A 22,949-nucleotide genomic window follows, 5' to 3' on the forward strand; every position below is an offset into this window, starting at 1 on the left:
CAGAGTGAAGGCATTGAGTACTTTATTTCTTCCTTTGTCCAGCACTTTATACATGGTGTCTCTTTGGATCTGGTCCATCTGTGACTTCCAAATAAAAGATGGCTCAGGTGACTGAAGCAGCACAAGTTCAGGGAATAGGCCAGACTTGAGGCACATACATCAACACAGAGTACCTCACACTTGAGGACCAGGATTTTACCCACAATGGAGAGAGAGAGCAGTGTTCCCATCTGCCTAGTTCTTCGTCACTTTGGCGACATGCTCCGCCCAAATTTTGGCGCAGGCCACAGCCCCTCCAACCCAAATACCCTGCACCTTCAGGTAATCTGTCCTGAGGGGGAAAGGGGACAAAGGATCAATCAGCCCAATTCCCAAAGAACATGGCCTCACTCTTGCCTCGATTTATTTTGGCACCCAATGCCAGTTCAAACTGGTCGCCGATGTTCGTGAGTCTACACAATGGCAGTAGAAAACAGCGACGTCATCCATGTACTGGGAGTCCTTGAGCCACAGACCTCCATTGCCTGGAATAGTAACCCCTCTCAGGCTCATATTCTTCCTGGTGGACTTGACAAAAGATTCTATACAACACACAAACAAGGCAGGAGAAAGTGGGTTGCCCTGCCTGACTCCGAATTTGACTGGGAAGCTTTCTAATTCCCACCTATTAATTGAGACTGCATTACTGAAGTTGGTATTCAGCAGTCAGATTCAATTGCAGAAACCCTCCACAACGCCCATTTTGGATAGCATATCTCTCATTTAAGTGTATGATATCCTGTCAAAGGCCTTTTCTTGGTCCAGTCTGATGAGGCAGGTATCCACTCCCTGTCCTACACATAAGCAGACATATCTCTGAGGAGGCTGAGGCTCTCAGAGATCTTCCTGCCCAGTACAGCACAGGTTTAATCAGGAAAATCACCAATCTCTGAGCAGACCTGACCCAAGTGGCAATGACCTTAGACAGGATTTTGTAGTCAACAGTGAAATTGGTTTCCTCCCTCTCCCTCTTCTGCTTGTAGATGAGAGTGATAATACCTTTCCTCATGGATTTGCACATGGTACCTCCCAGAAGCACACTTTGTATACCTCCAGCAGGTCCTGGCCAATCAAGTCTCACAGAGCAGAATATAATGCAGCCAGTAAGCCGTCGCTTCAGGGAGTTTTATTCTTTTCAAAGGACTCGAGGGCCTTAGTCAGTTCATCTAGAGATAATGGCTGGTCCAGCCTTTCCCACATGCTGTCATCTCAGACTGCCATGATAGAGGACAGGAACAATTGGGAGGACATGATCAGTGGACTTTGTGTTATACAGAATGGCATAAAAGTATTTGCCGATCCTCAGGATGTCAGACTGAGAATACTTTACCGAGATATCTTCTTCCTTCAGGCTGCTGATCACAGTGCTTTCTCTGTACAATTTCTGGAAGAAGAAAAGCGAGCATGTCTTGTTCTCCTTCACAGAGCAGACCCAGGACCGGAAGTTTACCTTGAGGGCCTCTAAGGCAAAGATTACAGCTTGCTGGCTCTGCACCTCATGGAGATCCTCCATTGACTGCAGCAGGAACAGGTTTGCATACTTCTCTGGAGTTTTGAAAGCTTTCCCCATCTCTCTTGTCTTCTGAAGATCTTTGATAATAAATAGCCTCTTGATATTCCCCTCGACTGTTTCCCACCAATCTGCTGGACACTCAAAGAGGGGTTTCACGGTTCTCCAACTTAATTACTTTTGAGTTCCTCGATGTTTCCTGGGATCAACATTCAGCTTCCATGTACCCTTGCCAGTTTGCTGATTGTCCTGTAGGTGACAGTCAGCCAGCAGGAGGCAGTGATCAGAGAAGAATACCAGCTTGATGATGGTGGATCTGACTGAGAATGTACAGGACACAAACAAGAAATCTATCCTTAAGCGGATAGGTCTGTCTGGCTGCGACCATCTGTATCTACATTGCACTCTATCTGCAGGGCTGCTGAAGACATTGTGCAGGTTGGCGTCTTTAACTGTTTCTGGAGTTCAGTTCACCATCAGCACCTCCGGATCATCCACCCTCATTGATGATACAGTTGAAGTGTCTGGCCAGAATAACTGGCCTGGATTTCACCAACAGCTGTGGGAGTTGGTGCAGGATGGCCAGCCACTCATTCTTTACCACCAGGGCATGTATGTTAATTAGTTTCTGTTCAAGGAGGTGCCCACCTACCACTTCCAAATCGAAGGCCCAGGGGCCCCAAGCTCGACCATTTCCTGTAACTGCTGAAGTGCAGTATTCCTCACTCCTACTGGAACAGGAGGTCCTCTTTGACACTGGCCAGGTAATCCAACATGGAGACACATGACTTAGTTGATTTAACGCTGCACACATTAATACTAGTGATTTTAAAACCTCTAGAATTGCCAGAAACCCAACGTCTGTTTACCAAGGTCTCATTACTGGGCCAGTCCCTGTATCCCAGTGGTGTGGGCAAACTGTTCGGACTCTTGCAGGGCTGGGTAAGCTGTCCTCTTCCTCCCTGGGAGCGCTGCCATACTCTACTCCTTATTCAAATGTCAAGACGATCCTCAGTGAACCTCCCATCCAATTCTGCCACATATTCCACCATAGCCCATGTTGCTCAGGCCCTTTTAGGCTCCACCCACTATTACAAATTAAAGGCTCAGAGATGAAATTTGTTTCTATATCAGGAAGAAAGTTCCAGACTTGATCCTACAGTGCAGTCAAAGTGCATTGATATGGTTTGTTAACAAGATTTGTATATGTAGAATTACAGTCAGTACATTGGTGTATTAATGTTAGAAAAATTAATAATGTTATACTCTAATGAGCCGGTCAAGAGAAAGACTGATAAATACTAAAATGAAAGTAGTGTGTGTGAGCATACAGAAGCAATGCCCATAAACTAAGAATTTAGTTTAAAAATAGCATTAAAGCTGAACCCACTGTAGAAATATACCTGTACACAGAGAACTATGAAATAAATACAACAAAAGCATTCGACACTAACCTTTTATGTTAAATTAGATTCAAGGCTGCACAGCACCTTGCTCTGTCTTGAGCTTTCGATCTTACTGTTTATATGACATGAATTTACATAATTGTATAGCATACATCATTGTCTTTGTTGTTCATCTTTTATCTTTTGAAACCATGATCACTGTCAATACAAGTATAGTAGGCTGTACTGCAAAGTTATACTCAGCCTGCTGATCAAAAGGTGCATTACAACATGCAGACTACCAAAATAAGTGAAAATTGCATTACAAATTCTAAGCTAATTTTCTATTATTAAGAAAATATCAAATGAGAAAATGGACATTGCTTTAAATAATTTAAAAATGATTTTTCAAGAGAAATTAACATCCATTACAATCCCATTGTGCTAAATGAAGCAAGAAGAGTCAACATTAGCTGGAAAATGAAAAAATTGAAAGACTGCAGATCAAGCCCTAAAATTGTATGAGAGCAGCTGGTCTTAACCAGATCAAATCAACCCAAGGGAACTGGGCAATTGATTCCCTGAATCAAGAAGTAAAGATAGATTGGTTAGAATTCTGACTAGTAGCATAAAGTTTCATGAATAACAATTGCCTTAAAATAACTATTATCCATGAAACTATAAACCACCACAATCTTCCCAGACCATACGGCTGCTCTCTCATTAGAGAGAGACAACTGGTGACAGCTTAACGTGATGATCACCATGCCTCAGGCAAGGAGAGGGGTTGACAAGAAAAGTCTTTCCTGGTCACCTTGGCCAGTTCAGAAACTGAACCCAAACTACTGACATCACTTATTGTGACAAACCAACCATCGAGCTAACTGAGCTAATTGACCTCCCATGAAACTATATGCTAGTAAGAAATCAATTTCTTTGGAAGTGAAAAGACCTTCAGATATAGGAGCAGAATTAGACCATCAAGTCTCCTCCACCACTCGATCATGGCTGATATAATGTGTGTTAACCTTAAGAGAATCCTGAACTAGTCAGTTCCTTTATGCTTGAGATTCATGAAAACGTTTTCCCATTTAGAAAACAGTCTATACCTTTACTCTTCCAACCAATGTGTATAACCTCATATTTTCCCACATTGTATTCCATCTGCAATATCTTTGCCCACTCTCCTAACCTGCCCAAGTCTTTCTAGAGTCTCCCCACTTCCTGAACACTACCTGTCCCTCCACCTATCTTTTTCATCTGCAAACTAAGCAACAATGCCCTCCATTGCTTCAACTAGATCATTAATGTATAATGTGAATAGTTGTTGTCCCAACACTGACATCTCTGTAACTCCACTAGTCACCAGCTGCCACCCTGAAAATGACTCAATTTGTCCCCATTAGCTGCCTTCGGTCAGTCAGCCAATTCTTTATCCTTTCTCCTAGCATAATGGGCTCTTATTTAGCAGCTTCTGTGCAGTATCTTGCCAAAATTCACCTGGAAATCCAAATAGATCACACCCATTGGCTCTCCTTTGTTTAGCTTGCTTGTTACCTCCTTAGTCGAGTGTGTGGTGCTGGAATAGTACAGCAGGCCAGGCAGCATCTGAGGAGCAGGAGAATCGATGTTTCGAGCATAAGCCCTAATGAAGAGCTTATGTCTGAAATGTTGATTCTCCTGCTCCTCGGATGCTGCCTGACGTGCTGTGTTTTTCCAGCACCATACTCTCGACTCTGATTTCCAGCATGTGCAGTCCTCACTTTCTCCCTGTTACCTCCTTAAACAATTCTAAGAGATTTGTCAGGCATGACCTCCCTTTGACAAAACTGTGCTGACTCATGCTGACTTCCAAGTTCTCCATAATCACATCTTTATTCATGGACTCTAACCTTTCACCGAAGACCGAGGTCAGGCTCACCTGCCTATAATTTCCTGCCTCCCTCCCTTCTTAAACTGAAGTGTTACATTAGCCACTAATCAGTTCTCGGACAACATCCCTGACTCCAGTGATTCCTGACAGACCACCATCTATACCTTTACAATCGCCTCAGCTATCTCCTTCAGAACTCTGAGGTGTAGTTTATCTGGTTCAGGTGATTTATCCACCTTTAGACCTTTTAGCTTCCCCAGCACCTTCTCCTTGGTGAGGCCACTACACTCACCGCTGCCTGCTGACTTTTGAAGTTCTGGTATACTATTGGTATCTTCCACCATAAAAACTAATACAAAGTACCTATTCAGTTCCTGTACCATTTCTTTGTTCTCCATTACTACTTCTCCAGCCTCATTTGCAGCAGTCCAATGTCCATTCTTGCCTTTCTCTTACCTTCTTTATTTCTGAAATAAACTCTTGAAATCTTCTTTTATATTAGTAGCGACCTTACCCTCATATTTCATCTCCTCTCCCTTTATTGCCTTTTTAGTTGTCCTCTGCTGATTGGGAAAGACTTCCCAATCCTCTGGCTTCCCACTAATCTTTACTATATTGTATCTTTGTTTTGCTTTTATAGTGTCCTGACTTTCCTTGTCAGAAGGCTCAATTAAAATAGGTAGACACAAAGGATAAAATTAAAAGATGCATGTTATCACATAAAATGATTGGCAAGCAAATATTATATACACTTATCCATTTTAAGAGGAATACAACCTTGCATTTGGAAGCCACTCTGTCTGGTGGTTTATCCTGTTTTAATTATTTGTTTGAACCTTTCTAACCAATAAATACAGTATTGGTTCCCAAATTATGGTCACATGTCCTCTGCCAAAACATTAGTGCGAAGTCACTTATTTTGTTTACTTCATGTTGGCAACTGGGGTACATAGGGAGCTAGAAAACTCCGTTATTGCTTCAATCTGCAGTCTCAAGCTTTGGGAAGGCAGAGCCTTTAGTCCAAATATATGTCTGTAGATATGTCCTTGAATTTTCTATATCCATGGGTCCTCCTTTGCATTATTTCATTCTACCTATGTGATCCTGGAAACCTGCTAAAAACACACACACAAATTTACTGTGACTCTGGTTACGAGCACAATGTGTTAATAATGTCTCATTATATTTGTAAATTTATAAATTCAGAATTTAATCATGTCCAAAATGAATGTTTAGCAACACAAATGTTGTGTGGTAAATTCTAAAGGAATTAGTTGTCAGTAGAAAGGATTAATTTGCCAGCTTGTTTTACAAAGGATTAGAACAAAACTTCTAAAAATGAAGGCAATTGAGTCACATTACATAAATTATATTCTTAATATTTTTCTGATAAAAAAGAAGACAAACTGAAAAGTCTTTTCACAGCAATACAACTTCAGTTCAATTCCTTTTTAAGGCATACTTTACCCTACTAGCTTGAATGTTTTATTTCAAAGGGAGTGTCATATAAAAGTAGAGAGGTTTTATTAAGCATATACAAGGCACCAGGCAGACCACAGCTTGTTCCCAGTGTAACTGACTGTGTTGGAAAGTAAAGAACTCCTCCCAACCATTTGGGGTGGCACGGTGGCTCAGTGGTTAACACTGCTGCCTCACAGCACCAGGTACCCAGGTTCAATCCCTGCCTCGGGCAGCTGTTTGTGTGGAGTTTGCACATTCTCTCTATGTCTGCATGGGTTTCCTGCGGGGGCTCCGGTTTCCTCCCACAATCCAAAGATGTACGGGTCAGGTGAATTGGCCATCCTAAATTGCCCATAGTGTTAGGTGAATCAATCAGGGGTAAATATAGGATAGGGGAATGGGTCTGGGTGTGGACGTGTTGAGCCGAAGGGCCTGTTTCCAAAATGTAGGGAATCTAATTTAATCACTTTCTTTTTGCAACTTATTGACCTGTATTCTTAACTTGTATGTTTTAATCTATCTGTAAGAAACACACATCTGCACAGAATGCTAACTTTCTGTAAACAGTATTTAACTTAACCTCTTGAATCTCTTTAGAAAACCTGTCAAGATTATACTTGTAATCTCAGTTGCACACTTCTATAATACCCATTCTATTTTTCACTCCAGACATGCCTGTTTTCTCAGCCAGACTGTCTATGGTACAGAGTGTAATGAGGGGCAAAGGAAAGTATTTGTTTCAATTTGTTTATGGAACTCTGGAAGAATTGTGGCTGAAACTGGATGTATAAAACAGTTGCTCCTGAGAAAGGGAGAAGCTAGGTTAGAACTGTAAAAAAGAGGTTACCTCGTTGGAAGGAATTTAGTAAACTTTCCAGGCCAGAAGTGCTTGATTAAAATGCTGAAGACTCTTTGAAATGGAGTTTATGAAGAAGCAGCAGTTTAGAAATTATGCATTAGTTCACTAGCCAGGAAATGAATGTGACCTGTGACACTTTAGAACAGCTCACTAATCCCTGAGGACAAATAATTGGTTATCATCAAATGTGATCATCTGATTAGCTTGTGATGGGAGCATACAGCTCTCTAACTGAAGTATTAGGGAGCTCTACCCTCAAGTTTCCTCCATCTTCCCTGATCCTTCTTTCATCTGAAGACGGACTACTCCCTGTCTCCAAGCATTCATTATTATAATTTATTCCTAGGGACAGTTAATTTACCAAATGTCAATCGTGTGCATGAACCTTTCTAACCAATAAATACAGGACCACTATCCAATTAGTCAGACTGGTCACCTCCACCTGTCAATCGTTTTAACCCAAAATTACTTTTCTTTGTTTACCCTATACCAGAGACTGAGAGGTCCAAGTGCCAGAAGACTCCCCAGTATCTGTTCAGGAACATCTGCAGGCTCTAGTGACACCTATTTGTGAAGACAATTTTTGTGACCTTTATCTTTCAATTCTCTCGTTCCATGACTGGTGAGAACATCAATACTGTTCCACCTAATTCCATGAGAGTTCTGTACGATCCCCATTCTATTTTTCTTATTTCGTAGAGGTGAAACAAATTATTCACCAAAATACTCGGCATCTGTTAGGTAAAAATGTAATTCAATTGTCAGGATATGAATATGGATAAACTGATTTCAGGATAAACTGTTTGTTTTCCAAGTTCAACGTCCCCGATCACATAAACATGATTTAGAGTCATAGAGTCATAGAGATGTACAGCATGGAAACAGATCCGTCGGTCCAACCCGTCCATGCCGACCAGATATCCCAACCCAATCTAGTCCCACCTGCCAGCACCTGGCCCATATCCCTCCAAACCCTTCCTATTCATATACCCATCCAAATTCCTCTTAAATGTCGCAATTGTACCAGCCTCTACCACATCCTCTGGCAGCTCATTCCATACACGTACCACTCTCTGCATGAAAACGTTGCCCCTTAGGTCTCTTTTATATCTTTCCCCTCTCACCCTAAACTTATGCCGTCTAGTTCTGGACTACTCAACCCCAGGGAAAAGACTTTGTCTATTTATCCTATCCATGCCCCTCATAATTTTGTAAACTCTATAAGGTCACCCGTCAGTCTCTGACACTCCAGGGAAAACAGCCCCAGCCTGTTTCAGCCTCTCCCTATAGCTCAAATCCTCCAATCCTGGCAACATCCTTGTAAATCTTTTCTGAACCCTTTCAAGTTTCACAACATCTTTCCGATAGGAAGGAGACCAGAATTGCACGCAATATTCCAACCGTGGCCTAACCAATGTCCTGTACAGCCACAACATGATCTCCCAGCTCCTGTACTCAATACTCTGACCAATAAAGAAAAGCATACCAAACACCTTCTTCACTATCCTATCAACCTGTGACTCCACTTTCAAGAAGCTATGAACATGCACTCCAAGGTCTCTTTGTTCAGCAACACGCCCTAGGACTTTACCATTAAATTTATAAGTTCTGCTAAGATTTGCTTTCCCAAAATGCAGCACCTTGCATTTATCTGAAATAAACTCCATCTGCCATTTCTCAGCCCATTGGCCCATCTGGTCCAGTTCCTGTTGTAATCTGAGGTAACCCTCTTCGCTGTCCACTGCACCTCCAATTTTGGTGTCATCTGCAAACTTACTAATTGTCCCTCTTATGCTCACATCCAAATCATTTATGTAAATGACAAAAAATAGAGGACCCAGCACCGATTCTTGTGGCACTCCACTGGTCACAGGCCTCCAGTCTGAAAAACAACCCTCCACCACCACCACGCTCTGTCTTCTACCTTTGAGCCAGTTCTGTATGCAAATGGCTAGTTCTCCCTGCATTCCATGAGATCTAACCTTGCTGATTTATCCTGAAAGGAAAGGGACACAAAATCCAAAAACCTTTTGAAAGACTGCAGATTGCTCAATATGGAACTATTTACTAATTTAACTCTTCTTAGGTATGCCGGCTGAAACAACCACTGCGATTTGCTGCATGCTGTTTGGTGGAATATTTGAAAGATTTCCAAAATTGAAAGTGTGTTTTGCCCATGGAGGTAAGCATTACATTTTAGTTTCTCAAAGAATGTGCCAGTGTCTGTGAAATCCATCAATTCTATAGTGCAAATCAGACCAATACAAAATTGATTACCCAAAAACATCATGCCCATTCATCTTCTTTTGCTGTCAATTGAGTAACAAATTGCTAGAAGGTCATGTTGCATTATTGTTGGTGACCAATTTCACTCTCAATTAATTTCATGATTTTATATTGTTAAAAATTATTTTCATATAATTGATAACACTTAAGGCTTTATGTCCATTCCTAGCTGGTCTCAAAACGTTAGAGATTGGCCTTTTTGTTGAGCCATTGTTTGTACAAATTCAGTGCATAAGTAATCACCTCATGTTGGCCACTTAAGAGTAGAATGAGAGTCAAACACATCTAAAAAGGCTTAAACAAAAAAGTAGTAGCCCTCTTGGAAGGTAACATACCTTTTTCTGAATGGAATCAGATCCATATTCATTTGACTACTTGTACAACATTGCCAACTTGTATACAGGTAATCCTCATTTTGTGTAACCCGATTAACATTATTCCACTTTAATGCTGCATTCTTAAAATCTGTTACCTTGAAATATATCTTCAGAAGTCGTTAAATTCTGGCTTAAGAGTCATGCATTTTATCTAATTTAACTGTGTAAAGTATGTCTGTTACCTTCAGTGATTTATTGCACAGTGCTGCATATGTACAGGACAGTATCTCAACTTACATCTTAGTTGTTCAGGGCAAGGGAATGTCTAAATATAACTGACTATGACATTGATTCCTGTAGCAAACTATGATTCACTTAAAGTTGTTTTGATTATATTAGTGTTCAGAATCAACAGAAATAACTGTCAGGCAAATTAGGAAACTAATTTAATGAATATCCAAGTTTATTAAGTTAAAACAGTACATTTGCCTAGCAGTGTCTTGATGAAAGGCCTTTACTTGCACAGGTTGCTGGCTGCTTTCTGCAGATCAGAAGCTTTTCCATCATAGCTGGAGCTAGGGTGTTTGTCATGTGCTATGGAGAAACAAACTCCTTTAGCATGTCTGCGATTTCAGAATTTTATAATTAAAAAGGCAGTTGTGTTCATTACTATGGAGTCTTGTGACCATGCCTCCTGGGGAGGAAAAACAACTACCTTTGAGATAAATGGTGAAATTTGGATTCAATTCAAATCTGGAATGAAAAGCTAGCAATAATGCAATCATGTAACTATTGTGGACTGTTGTAAGAATTCAATTGTTGCACTAATGTCTTTTAGGGAAAGAAATCTGCCTTCCTTACCTGATGTGACTCCAGATGCATTGCCATATGCTTGACTGTTAACTTGCCTAATAGGCATTCAGGGCTGGGCAACTAATGCTGATCTAGACAGTAACACCCACATTCCATAAACTTTAAAACAAAACCTGCATTCCAAACAGGCATGTGTGTGTAACCCATTCCAGGGGAAAAGTGGAAAGCCATTAGTACATCTTGTAGGGATGGGTGTAACTTGCAATTCCATAAGCTTTTTTTCTTGGACAGGTTCACGTCTGTCGAAGATTTAAACACAATAGTTAGCATTCCAGCCCGATCAAAAGATACTTCAGCATACTTGAAGATAGTAAGGACTGCAGATGCTAAAAATCAGAGTCAATAAAATGTGGAGTTGGAAAAGCAGAGCAGGTCACACATCGGAGGAGCAGAAAGGTCAACATTTTGGGTCATGACTGGGGAGGGGGAAAGGGAGCTCCTCATCTAACCATCCCACCCTTCCCACTGACCAATCACAATAACCCCTACCTGCATCCACCTGTCACCATCCCACCTATCTTTCCCCAGCCCCACCCCCTCTGTTTATTTCTGACTCCCTCACTCCCTCCAAACCAATGAGGGGTTCTGACCCAAAATGTCAACTTTCCTGCTCCACCGATGCTGTCTGACATGCTGTGCTTTTCCGGCTCCCCTTTTTATCGATATTTCAACATAGATTGTCTGACTGACAGTGACTTCAGACAGCCTTGTCCTGTTACATGGTTATAGCAGCCTTGCTGGACTGTGACTTTGTTTTTAAAACAGATACAGATACAAATTAACATTTTTTGATGCTCTAATAAGCAGTCTTGATGATAAGACTAAGGGCTTTTGCCCGAAACGTCGACTTTCCTGCTCCTCGGATGCTGCCTAACCTGCTGTGCTTTTCCAGCACCACTCTAATCTACACATGAAAAGAGTAGATATGTCAATTATTTCTCTCCCACTCCCATAGCTTGCTTTTCATAGCACTTCTAAAATGCAAACATGTACAGGGAGTATATTAGAAACAATATACATAATCCAGCCTTTAACAGCTGATTGTTAATACTTACTCTTTAATTACAACATAACTTGAGGTATTACTTCTAATCAATCTTCGATTGTTGGCTGGTGGCTTCTTGATAATTCAATGGGGGTTAGAAATTGAATTAGTTTGTAATACAGCCTGATAGCACAAAATAACTTCTGTCCAAGGTATTGTGTTTTGGGTGGCTTTCCGGGTTTGTTGGACTAACAGTATGTATTGCAAACAGCCTCTAAAACTAACTACCCTAGTTAAGCAAACTAAATCTCAACCTAAAAATATAGAATCCAGATCTGCTTAAAATTGAATGGAATTTCTTGGAAAGGCTTTGCTTTGAAATCGATTTATTGTCAATGTAAAAGCAAAACCATTTCACACTGATACATATTGAACTTGTTTGGATGTACCCATACAGCAAAACAACTGCTGCATCTAAATACAACTCTAAAGATGAAAGATATCTCACAAACATCACATTGATAGTTATAAAGGCCACGGAAAGATCCAAGATGTTGTACTAACTTCTTCCAATACAAATTCTCCAAGCATCAGACTTAATACCAGGAAATCAAGTTCTAGGCTAGAATTCAGTTAGATAAAGTTGCAAAATGCAAGAAAGGTGGCTGTGAAGCTTTACGGCATATATTTCTGCCTTATGATGTGTACCAAGTAGTTAAATTTGTTTGAACGAGTTTAATTAAGTGGAATCTCAAAGCAGAAACTTTCTAAATTTAAAAGCTAACCTGCCTTTCCAAAATCAACCTCTTTCAATAAATATGTTGCATTTTTTTTAATGATTATACCTTCAATGTGGAAATGTCATGTTTGTATGAGCCAGTTGGGAGCTATTTGCAGTTTCATTACTGTACAAAATTACAGAAATTGCAACAAAATGAATCATTGAGTAGCATCTTGGTATCAAAGAACAGAATTGTTTTGGTTACCTAAAGTAATAGACTATGGACTACAAGGTTCTGGATTAGTGGTGCTGGAAGAGCACAGCAGTTCAGGCAGCATCCAAGGAGCAGCGAAATCGACGTTTCAGGCAAAAGCCCTTCATCAGGAATAAAGGTAGCGAGTCTGAAGCGTGGAGAGATAAGCTAGAGGAGGGTGGGGGTGGGGAGAAAGTAGCATAGAGTACAATGGGTGAGTGGGGGAGGGGATGAAGGTGATAGGTCAGGGAGGAGAGGGTGGAGTGGATAGGTAGAAAAGGAGATACACAGGTAGGACAAGTCCGGACAAGTCATGGGGACAGTGCTGAGCTGGAAGTTTGGAACTAGGGTGAGGTGGGGGAAGGGGAAATGAGGAAACTGTTGAAGTCCATATTGATGCTCTGGGGTTGAAGTGTTCCGAGGCGGAAGATGAGGCGTTCTTCCTCCAGGCGTCTGGTGGTGAGGGAGCGGCGGTGAAGGAGGCCCAGGACCTCCATGTCCTCGGCAAAGTGGGAGGGGGAGTTGAAATGTTGGGCCACGGGGCAGTGTGGTTGATTGGTGCGGGTGTCCTGGAGATATTCCCTAAAGCGCTCTGCTAGGAGGCGCCCAGTCTCCCCAATGTAGAGGAGACCGCATCGGGAGCAACGGATACAATAAATGATATTAGTGGACGTGCAAGTAAAACTTTGATGGATGTGGAAGGCTCCTTTAGGGCCTTGGATAGAGGTGAGGGAGGAGGTGTGGGCGCAGGTTTTACAGTTCCTGCAGTGGCAGGGGAAAGTGCAAGGGTGGGAGGGTGGGTTGTAGGAGGGGCGTGGACCTGACCAGGTAGTCACGGAGGGAACGGGCTTTGCGGAAGGCGGAACGGGGTGGGGAGGGAAATATATTCCTGGTGGTGGGGTCTGTTTGGAGGTGGCGGAAATGACGGCAGATGATTTGGTTTATGCGAAGGTTGGTAGGGTGGAAGGTGAGCACCAGGGGCGTTCTGTCCTTGTTACGGTTGGAGGGGTGGGGTCTGAGGGCGGAGGTGCGGGATGTGGATGAGATGCTTTGGAGGGCATCTTTAACCACATGGGAAGGGAAATTGTGGTCTCTAAAGAAGGAGGCCATCTGGTGTGTTCTGTGGTGGAACTGGTCCTCCTGGGAGTAGATACGGCGGAGGCAGAGGAATTGGGAATACGGGATGACATTTTTGCAAGAGGTAGGGTGGGAAGAGATGTAATCCAGGTAGCTGTGGGAGTCGGTGGGTTTGTAAAAAATGTCAGTGTCAAGTCGGTCGTCATTAATGGAGATGGAGAGGTCCAGGAAGAGGAGGGAGGTGTCAGAGATGGTCCAGGTAAATTTAAGTTCAGGGTGGAATGTGTTGGTGAAGTTGATGAATTGCTCAACCTCCTCGCGGGAGCACGAGGTGGCGCCAATGCAGTCATCAATGTAGCGGAGGAAGAGGTGGGGAGTGATGCCGGTGTAATTACGGAAGATCAACTGTTCTACGTAGCCAACAAAGAGACAGGCATAGCTGGGGCCCATACGTGTGCCCATGGCTACCCCTTTGGAGTGGAGGAAGTGGGAGGATTCAAAGGAGAAATTGTTAAGAGTGAGGACCAGTTCGGCCAAACGAATGAGAGTGTCGGTGGAGGGATACTGTTGGGGATGTCTGGAGAGGAAAATAAACGGAGGGCTTGGAGGCCCTGGTCATGGCAGATGGAGGTGTAAAGGAATTGGATATGAGGGATTGGACTGGTGAAGATGAGGCGTTGGGGGCCGGGGAAATGGAAGTCTTGGAGGAGGTGGAGGGCGTGGGTGGTGTCTCGAACATATGTGGGGACTAGGGGGGATAGGACAGTGTCAAGGTGGGTAGAGATGAGTTCAGTGGGGCAGGAGCATGCTGAGACAATGGGTTGGCCAGGGTGGCCAGGCTTGTGGATCTTGGGAAGGAGATAGAACCGGGCAGTGCGGGATTCCCGGACTATGAGGTTGGAAGCTGTGGGTGGGAGATCTCCTGAGGTGATGAGGTTCTGTATGGTCTGGGAGATGATGGTTTGGTGATGGGGGGGGTGGGGTCATGGTCGAGGGGGCAGTAGAAAGAGGTGTCCTCGAGTTGGCATTTGGCTTTAGCAGTGAAGAGGTCAGTGCGAACTACAAGAGTTTTGTTTTACTATGTGCATATTTGTTAATCTGTTTTATAACATTTATCATTTAAAATTTAAATATCCGTATGGAGATATTTTGATACCAGCACTTTAATATTAATGATTTTTTTGCATAACTGTGGAAAAAAAAGCAAGAAAGTTCTCTTCATCTTTTTTTCCTGTGTAGGTGGTGCTTTTCCATACACCATTGGTAGGATTGAACATGGATTCAACGTCCGCCCTGACTTGTGTGCGAGGGACAACAAGGCAAACCCTCGAAAGTACCTGAACCATTTTTACACAGACTCATTAGTACATGATCCACTTGCACTAAAGCTGTTGGTGGAAGTGATAGGGAAAGTGAGTTTGGACATTTTGTCACATTTTTGTTCACAGTCCATTGCTCGAATTGAAGGTTAATCTGTACAATGACTAAAAAGTTATAATGTTCAAATAAAAACAGAAAATGTTGAAAGTACACTGCCAGTCTCACAAGTAGGGAGAGAAAGAGTTAACATTTCAATTAAAAAGATACAGATGTAATAGATTTTCAGCCAGTACAGAGGCACTGAAAGTAATGGTGAGTGGAAAAGAACAAAAACGTCTGTGATCGGATGAAGGCAGACATGATTTCTGCAAAAGGGCGTGGCAATGGCACAAGTCAAATAAAGGAAGTCATTTCTAGCTGAGGTATGAATGGCAGAATCATGAACAGCTTGTGTCAAATAAAAAGAAAAAAATTGAAACAAAATGGTGGCAGAAGTTATTATCTAAAATTGTCGAACTCGATGTTTATTTTCTGTAAAATACCTAATGAAAAGGTGAAGTCTTGTTGCTCTTAGTTTACCTTGAGCCTCATTGAAACACTGCAGGAGGGTGAGGACAGAGGTTAGATTGGGAACAAGATGATGAATTAAATTTCAAGTGTTATAATTTTTATACATTTCAAATTTAGGTATAACACCACTTTCAAAATGTGTAACATGTTTATATAGAAAAGTTTTAAAATATCCATGCAATCACAAAATGTTTACCCTCATGCTTATCCCAGCTCCAGGTTCCAGCAGCTTCTCTATTTAATTGAAGCTCAAAGTCAATACCTGGACTTAACCAATCAAGTACACTGAGACTAGATCAGTCACCAATCATTATCAAAGAGATTAGATCAATCACCAGATCATAGTCAAACACTGAACAATTGGATCTTTTCTTTTTGACAAACTAAAAACCTTACTTTAAATTAAACCTTCCAAAACAATAAACACATGTCATGTTGGTTTTTAGTGTTCAGTTTGCCTGTTTTTCCCAAGTACAGAAATCAGCGTTGAGAAGTGGGTTTCCTCTGGGTGCTCCGGTTTCCTCCTATAGTTCAAAAATGTGCAGGTTATGTGAATTGGCTATGCTAAATTGCCCATAGTGTTAGGTGAAGGGGTAAATGTAGGGGAATGGGTCTGGGTGAGTTGCTCTTCGAAGGGTCAGTGTGGACTTGTTGGACCGAAGAGCCTGTTTCCACACTAAGTAATCTAATCTAAATGGAAGTATCTTTCATCTGCATTTAGAACTGTGAACTTGAGGTTGATGTTCTACGTGATCAACTTGTTTGAGTCATGTGAGATACTTGACCTCAAGTCATACTAATGAATAAGATCTGACCATCAGCAGATGCAGAGATATCAATGATCAGATACTGACAGACTAACAATGTAGTCAGCACTTAGCAATCAATGCAGAGGTGGATTTTCTACTTGGGAATACAAGCTAATGATCACAAGTGAACATGCAGGCCAGTGCTTCCTGTTCTCCAGTAGAGTATTTGCCTGCAGTTTCTGGATTTCGCTTCCTTCAATGCACTGGGAAAAGACAATTCCTATCGTAGTTCCTGCTGTACCAGTTGTGACAAAAGCTTTTGCATGTGGGTTGAAAAGGTCTACCACAGATGTTGTTTGCCTTTAACATTTAAAATGTTGTTTGCCGTGTAATTCTCTATTCCCATCATGTATCCTTTTGCAATAACTTTCAAGTAGACTCCATTATCTCTGAGTGCTTAGAGACAGGTTATGATAGAAACGATTGTAATACTGAGGAAAATGACAATGTAAGGGTGAAGTACATGAATAGCTTGGACATTATCAGGTGCAGACTTTACTCTGGCAGATGTCACTTCATACCCTTGAGAGTCAATCTTGGATACCATAAATAGGCGTAAGTCCTTGTTGAGCATAAAACTATTTTGCAAGGTGAGTGAGTACCACTGATCAACAGCAACGGTGTACTGTTCCTGGGACAACAATGTCATAAAGTAGTCTAAGCGTCCTTCAATATTTGACAAGATTGATCAAAAATTAGCTTCTGGCTATTCAACTTCATTCAAAGAGCACTGCACTAGTGAAACATGGGTAACAAAACAAAAAGCATCCACTTTGCTCTGTTAGAGATACGAATAATTCGTGGATCATAGCAAGTGGACAATTGTAATAACATTGCCAACCATTTCAAAGTGAATGTATAGTCTAAGTTCACCATTTTTGCATTATGCAATGAATAGATTGCAAATCCATGAAGATTAATCAATTTGCTCAATTTTATCGTCTGCTTCTAAATTGCCACAGGAGCTGAGGTAATAAATATGGATTGGAAACAGCAACCATCTCAAATTTTGTCAACCTAGTAGGAATGATATGTCCGCAAGAGGGACATGACAATACCAATTAATCTCTCCAAATCTGGAAAGAAAGGAAGATTCTGGTTTATATTGTCTGTATTGTTAATCATTTTAATGTCTGCTCCAATGGCATCTTCAAGCTACAAATATATGAAGGACAAAAGGATAACTAGGGAGAGAATAGGGCCCCTCAAAGATCAGCAAAGTGGCCTTTGTGTGGAGCCACAGAAAATGGGGGAGATACTAAATGAATATTTTGCATCAGTATTTACTGCGGAAAAGGATATGGAAAATATAGACTGTAGGGAAATAGATGGTGACATCTTGCAAAATGTCCGGATTACAGAGGAGGAAGTGCTGGATGTCTTGAAACGGTTAAAGGTGGATAAATCCCCAGGACCTGATCAGGTGTACCTGAGAACTCTGTGGGAAGCTTGAGAAGTAATTGCTGGGCCTCTTGCTGAGATATTTGTATCATCAATAGTCACAGGTGAGGTGCCGGAAGACTGGAGGTTGGCAAACGTGATGCCACTGTTTAAGAAGGGCGGTAAAGACAAGCCAGGGAACTATAGACCAGTGAGCCTGACCTTGGTGGTGGGCAAGTTGTTGGGAGGGGATCCTGAGGGACAGGATGTACATGTATTTGGAAAGACAAGGACTGATTCGGGATAGTCAACATGGCTTTGTGCGTGGGAAATCATGTCTCACAAACTTGTTTGAGTTTTTTGAAGAAGTAACAAAGAAGATTGATGAGGGCAGAGCAGTAGATGTGATCTATATGGACTTCAGTAAGGCGTTTGACAAGGTTCCCCATGGGAGACTGATTAGCAAGGTTAGATCTCATGGAATACAGGGAGAACTAGCCATTTGAATACAGAACTGGCTCAAAGGTAGAAGACAGAGGGTGGTGGTGGAGGGTTGTTTTTCAGACTGGAGGCCTGTGACAAGTGGAGTGCCACAAGGATCGGTGTTGGGTCCTCTACTTTTTGTCATTTACATAAATGATTTGGATGTGAGCATAAAAGGTACAGTTAGTAAGTTTGCAGATGACACCAAAATTGGAGGTGTAGTGGACAGCGAAGAGGGTTACCTCAGATTACAACAGGATCTGGACCAGATGGGCCAATGGGCTGAGAAGTGGCAGATGGAGTTTAATTCAGATAAATGCGAGGTGCTGCATTTTGGGGTTGAAAATCTTAGCAGTACTTATACACTTAATTAGATTAGATTAGATTACTTACAGTGTGGAAACAGGCCCTTCGGCCCAACAAGTCCACACCGACCCGCCAAAGCGCAACCCACCCATACCCCTACATTTACCCCTTATCTAACACTACGGGCAATTTAGCATGGCCAATTCACCTGACCCGCACATTTTTGGACTGTTGGAGGAAACCGGAGCACCCGGAGGAAACCCACGCAGACAAGGGGAGAATGTGCAAACTCCACACAGTCAGTCGCCTGAGTCGGGAATTGAACCCGGGTCTCTGGCGCTGTGAGGCAGCAGTGCTAACCACTGTGCCACCGTGCCGCCCACTAATGGTAAGGTCCTAGGGAGTGTTGCTGAACAAAGAGACCTTGGAGTGCATGCTCATAGCTTCTTGAAAGTGGAGTCGCAGGTAGATAGAATAGTGAAGAAGGTGTTTGGTATGGTTTCCTTTATTTGTCAGAGTATTGAGTACAGGAGTTGGGAAGTCATGTTGCGGCTGTACAGGACATTGGTTAGGCCACTGTTGGAATATTGCGTGCAATTCTGGTCTCCTTCCTATCGGAAAGATGTTGTGAAACTTGAAAGGGTTCAGAAAAGATTTACAAGGATGTTGCCAGGGTTGGAGGATCTGAGCTACAGGGAGAGGCTGAACAGGCTGGGGCTGTTCCCTGGGGTCGGGCAGTCCAGAACTAGAGGGCATAGGTTTAGGGTGAGAGGGGAACGATATAAAAGAGACCTAAGGGGCAACGTTTTCATGCAGAGGGTGGTGCGTGTGTGGATTGCGCTGCCAGAGGATGTGGTGGAGGCTGGTACAATTGCAACATTTAAGTGGCATTTGGATGGGTATATGAATAGGAAGGTTTTGGAGGGATATGGGCAGGGCGCTGGCAGGTGGGACTAGATGGGGTTGGGATATCTGGTCGGCATGGACGGGTTGGACCAAAGGGTCTGTTTCCATGCTGTACATCTCTATGACTCTATCTATGACTCTAAGTTTGAAACCAAGCTAAGGCTTACTCCCATAATGCTCTGCCTTTGGCTACATAGATTATGAACCTGTTTTGGATAATATCTTTGTGATGTACTGAAGGTGTGATTATTCCCCAAATCTAAATCAATGACTCATCATAAGCCTGAATAAGTGTGTCACAGGAGTGAATAAAAATAACAGTAGATTTGTTCCTGAAATTAGATACTATTGCGCTAACATCAAATAAGAAGCAATGCTCTGACGTCTGTGATCTCAAGGTGACTCACTTAGTTGAACACAAACCAACTGAAAATTACACAGAAAACCAGAATCTCACACGTCACACTTGTAGGCTGAAAGGAGGTGTTTGGTTTTCCTGTGTATTTACAGCATTTTCTGTTTTAACTTCAGATTTTTGGATTCTACAGCACTTTTTCTCTTGAACAATGTACTAAAACCTTTATCTGTAAAATACTCAATTTTATACATGATCCCAATAACTGTCTCTTGTGTTTAGGACAGGGTGATGCTGGGGACAGATTATCCATTCCCACTGGGAGAACTGAAACCAGGAGCTCTTATCGAATCTATGGAAGAATTCAGTGATGAACTTAAAGTAAGATTAATGTTGAGATCTGCATTATTCAAAGCATTGTGTGTGCATAATATGATAATACTACATGTCTACATTAGTGGTGACCACCCCATGCTAACAACAATAGCATCATAGGCCAGCTGGATTATTGAAAAGGAATTCCAATTTTTGGCCACTGTGATAATTCTCTGTCCACGCTGCTCACGCTTGAGCCTTTATTCTGCTCTCTGTATCGCAGATGCAGCTTTTCCTCATCTTAGATTTAACATGGACTCCCGACATATACAACTCCCACTCTGACATTTCTCCAGTCTCTTGGCTCCAATTTAGCAATGTAATACTCCATACTGCACTGAAGTGACAAATTAGAATGTGATCACATTTGGACTGGAATTTTAATTTACCAGCTCCTAACTCAAAGAATGATGATGCCAACTGAACCAAGCTGACATATTATCTGAATATTAACTACAGTGCAGAAACATCTGGATTAATACTTAGAAAGTCAATTGCTACTTTCCATCCTTAATGCTGACTCAGTTTAGGAAGACTTAAAAATTTACTATCAGTCTTGAACAATGTTCCAAATTACATTCAGGTCAGTTGCTTATGTGCTCCTTTGGTTTTCAAATATAAAAGGAAAATTTCACCCCTGACAATGGGTAAATTGGAAAAGGATGGTTAGTAAACATAATTGATTTTAAGATTGGGACCTCAACTCAATTCAGCATACCACTCTCCTATTTAATAGAGGCATATTTGGATACACACAGGTCATCCACTCACCTCAGGCAGAATATTAATTAGTGCTGGTAGACATGTAATTATTGAGACAATTAACATTCTTATGAGATGTTATTTGGATTAATTTGTTTTCAGTATTACTGATCTGTAAATTTAATGTACAGTTCTCCTTAGTTTAGGAAACTGACTGCTGTGTTCTGCCTCTCCCGACTTCAAGTTTGGTTGTAAATCACCTCACAATCCAATCATCTCCATTGGACAATCCAACCCAATCAAATCCCTGCTGTCCAAGTTTCCTCATAATAAGTCATAAACTTCTATAAATAAATAACTGACCCAAAAAGGCAAATACTGAAAATTCACTCACATAAATCCAATATCAAAATTCATTAGTGCCAAAGAAAAATGTTCAACAGGTCCTGCTCAAACAGGGACAGTGGTTGCATTTGTTGGAAGTTTGGAAGCCTTTTTTTAAAGATTCAGTATATGGAGTGTTTCAGACAAAATTGTTGTTACAGCCTTTGCACTGCTGCAGATGATAGGCATAGTAAACATTAGATTGGCTGCAGGTTAATCGGAGTGATTTTGGTTTGGACAAACCACTTCCTTCCAAGATAAACGCAGTAGCACCCCTGAAAGAAAGACAGAAATAGCTGGAGAAACTCAGCAGGTCTGGCAGTATCTGTGGAGATAGAAAGCACTGTCAATGTTTCGGGTCCATGAACCTTTCTTCAAAACTCAAGCACCCATGTGCGCAGTTCTTTGTTTTTTGTATCAGTAGCAACCCTGTTCACTTGGTCTGTCCCAGCAAAATGCTTGAAACCACTTTTTCACCTTTGGTGGGGCAAGGCCTATCCCAACAAGGCAGCCAGCCAGGTTTAGCTGCATTGGATTGTTGTTGTGAAAGGAGGGAGGTATCTCTTTTTCAGGTCCCCTGCAGCTGTAAAGGCACCAGCCCCAGATCACACTTGCCCCTGGTGCACTCAACATACTGTCAGTCTGGTTTTCATTACCTCCTGTTTGTCAGGATTGGCTGTTCTCCCACCGCTTCAACTTGATGAAGCTGGGCTACAAAACTGTCAGTCATTCAACGGACCAGCAGTTCTCTAAAGTGCAACTTCCTCCCCAGTTAGAAGCAAATCTTTCATCCTTAGCTAGTTAATACCATGCTAAATATTAAAATGTGCAGCAAGTATTGGTAGGAATACATTCCCCATCAAATCTTCAGATGGAAGGGTGGGAAAACACAACCATCCAACAAATATGGTCTGAATAAAGTTAAATCCATATAAATGAGAAATCTTTGAAATTTATCATAAAATGGTTTCATTTGTCTTTCAGGATAAGCTCCTCGCCAAAAATGCACTGGAGTTCCTTGGCTTTGAAAAGAAACAGTTTATTTGATGCATGACGTTTTAATGTATTTTATTCATCCGGTCAGAAATATCTATACTGTTTGAGACATAGTTGGATTTGGCACTCAATATAATCACCTTCCAAAATGAAATTGTTGTAATTCAGTTTATAGGATAAGATGACTACGATTTTAAAATTAACATCTAACCCTGTTTATTTTAATTGTTTACTGTGAAACAGCTCTGACTTGTGTTGACCAACAGAAGCAGTCTTTAAAGTCCTTAAATCTTTATCATCAATTTCAAATGTTTAGTCAAAAGTTGCATACTGCTAACAGAAACAGCAAAACTCCATAGAGGAGAACAATTATATTTAAAAATTCTATATTTGCATAGATTTCTTGTCTGCACCAGTTGAATTCCAGAATGTCTGGTTAACTTTTTCTCCTAATTTCCAATGTTCACATTTACCGGTATTATAAAACCTATTTTGGGAATCTTGTTTAATTTTTTTAAATAAGGTGTTAAATGAGATTTCTATTTGCCCTCTCAGGCCAATGCCTCAAAGCATTATTTTGAAGAAAGCGCAATCCCTTGAGCCCTGAGCAATATTTATCCCTCATTCAACATCATAAATACAGTTTATGTGACCATTATTTAATCGCTGTTTGTGAGACTTTGCTGCATACAAATTAGTTTTCATGTTTCTGGTATTGCACTAG

The 22,949-nt window shown here is 41.6% G+C and overlaps 1 protein-coding gene across 1 annotated transcript in view; it reads left to right on the forward strand.

The window, feature by feature from the left end:
- Nucleotides 1-22,612, forward strand: part of acmsd (aminocarboxymuconate semialdehyde decarboxylase) — a 60,246-nt gene extending 37,634 nt beyond the window's left edge. The window contains exons 7-10 of the mRNA XM_043694053.2: nt 9,214-9,309; nt 14,879-15,051; nt 20,051-20,149; nt 22,214-22,612. Coding sequence (XP_043549988.1) covers nt 9,214-9,309; nt 14,879-15,051; nt 20,051-20,149; nt 22,214-22,276 — 431 coding nt within the window. The 3' untranslated portion in view covers nt 22,277-22,612. The remainder of the gene's footprint in view (nt 1-9,213; nt 9,310-14,878; nt 15,052-20,050; nt 20,150-22,213) is intronic.
- The last annotated feature ends 337 nt before the right edge of the window (nt 22,613-22,949 follow it).

This window comes from Chiloscyllium plagiosum, unplaced genomic scaffold (genome assembly GCF_037043375.1).
Source record: "Chiloscyllium plagiosum isolate Xiang-an unplaced genomic scaffold, Cpla_swu_hap1 HiC_scaffold_7, whole genome shotgun sequence".
Taxonomy (NCBI): Eukaryota; Metazoa; Chordata; class Chondrichthyes; order Orectolobiformes; family Hemiscylliidae; genus Chiloscyllium; species Chiloscyllium plagiosum.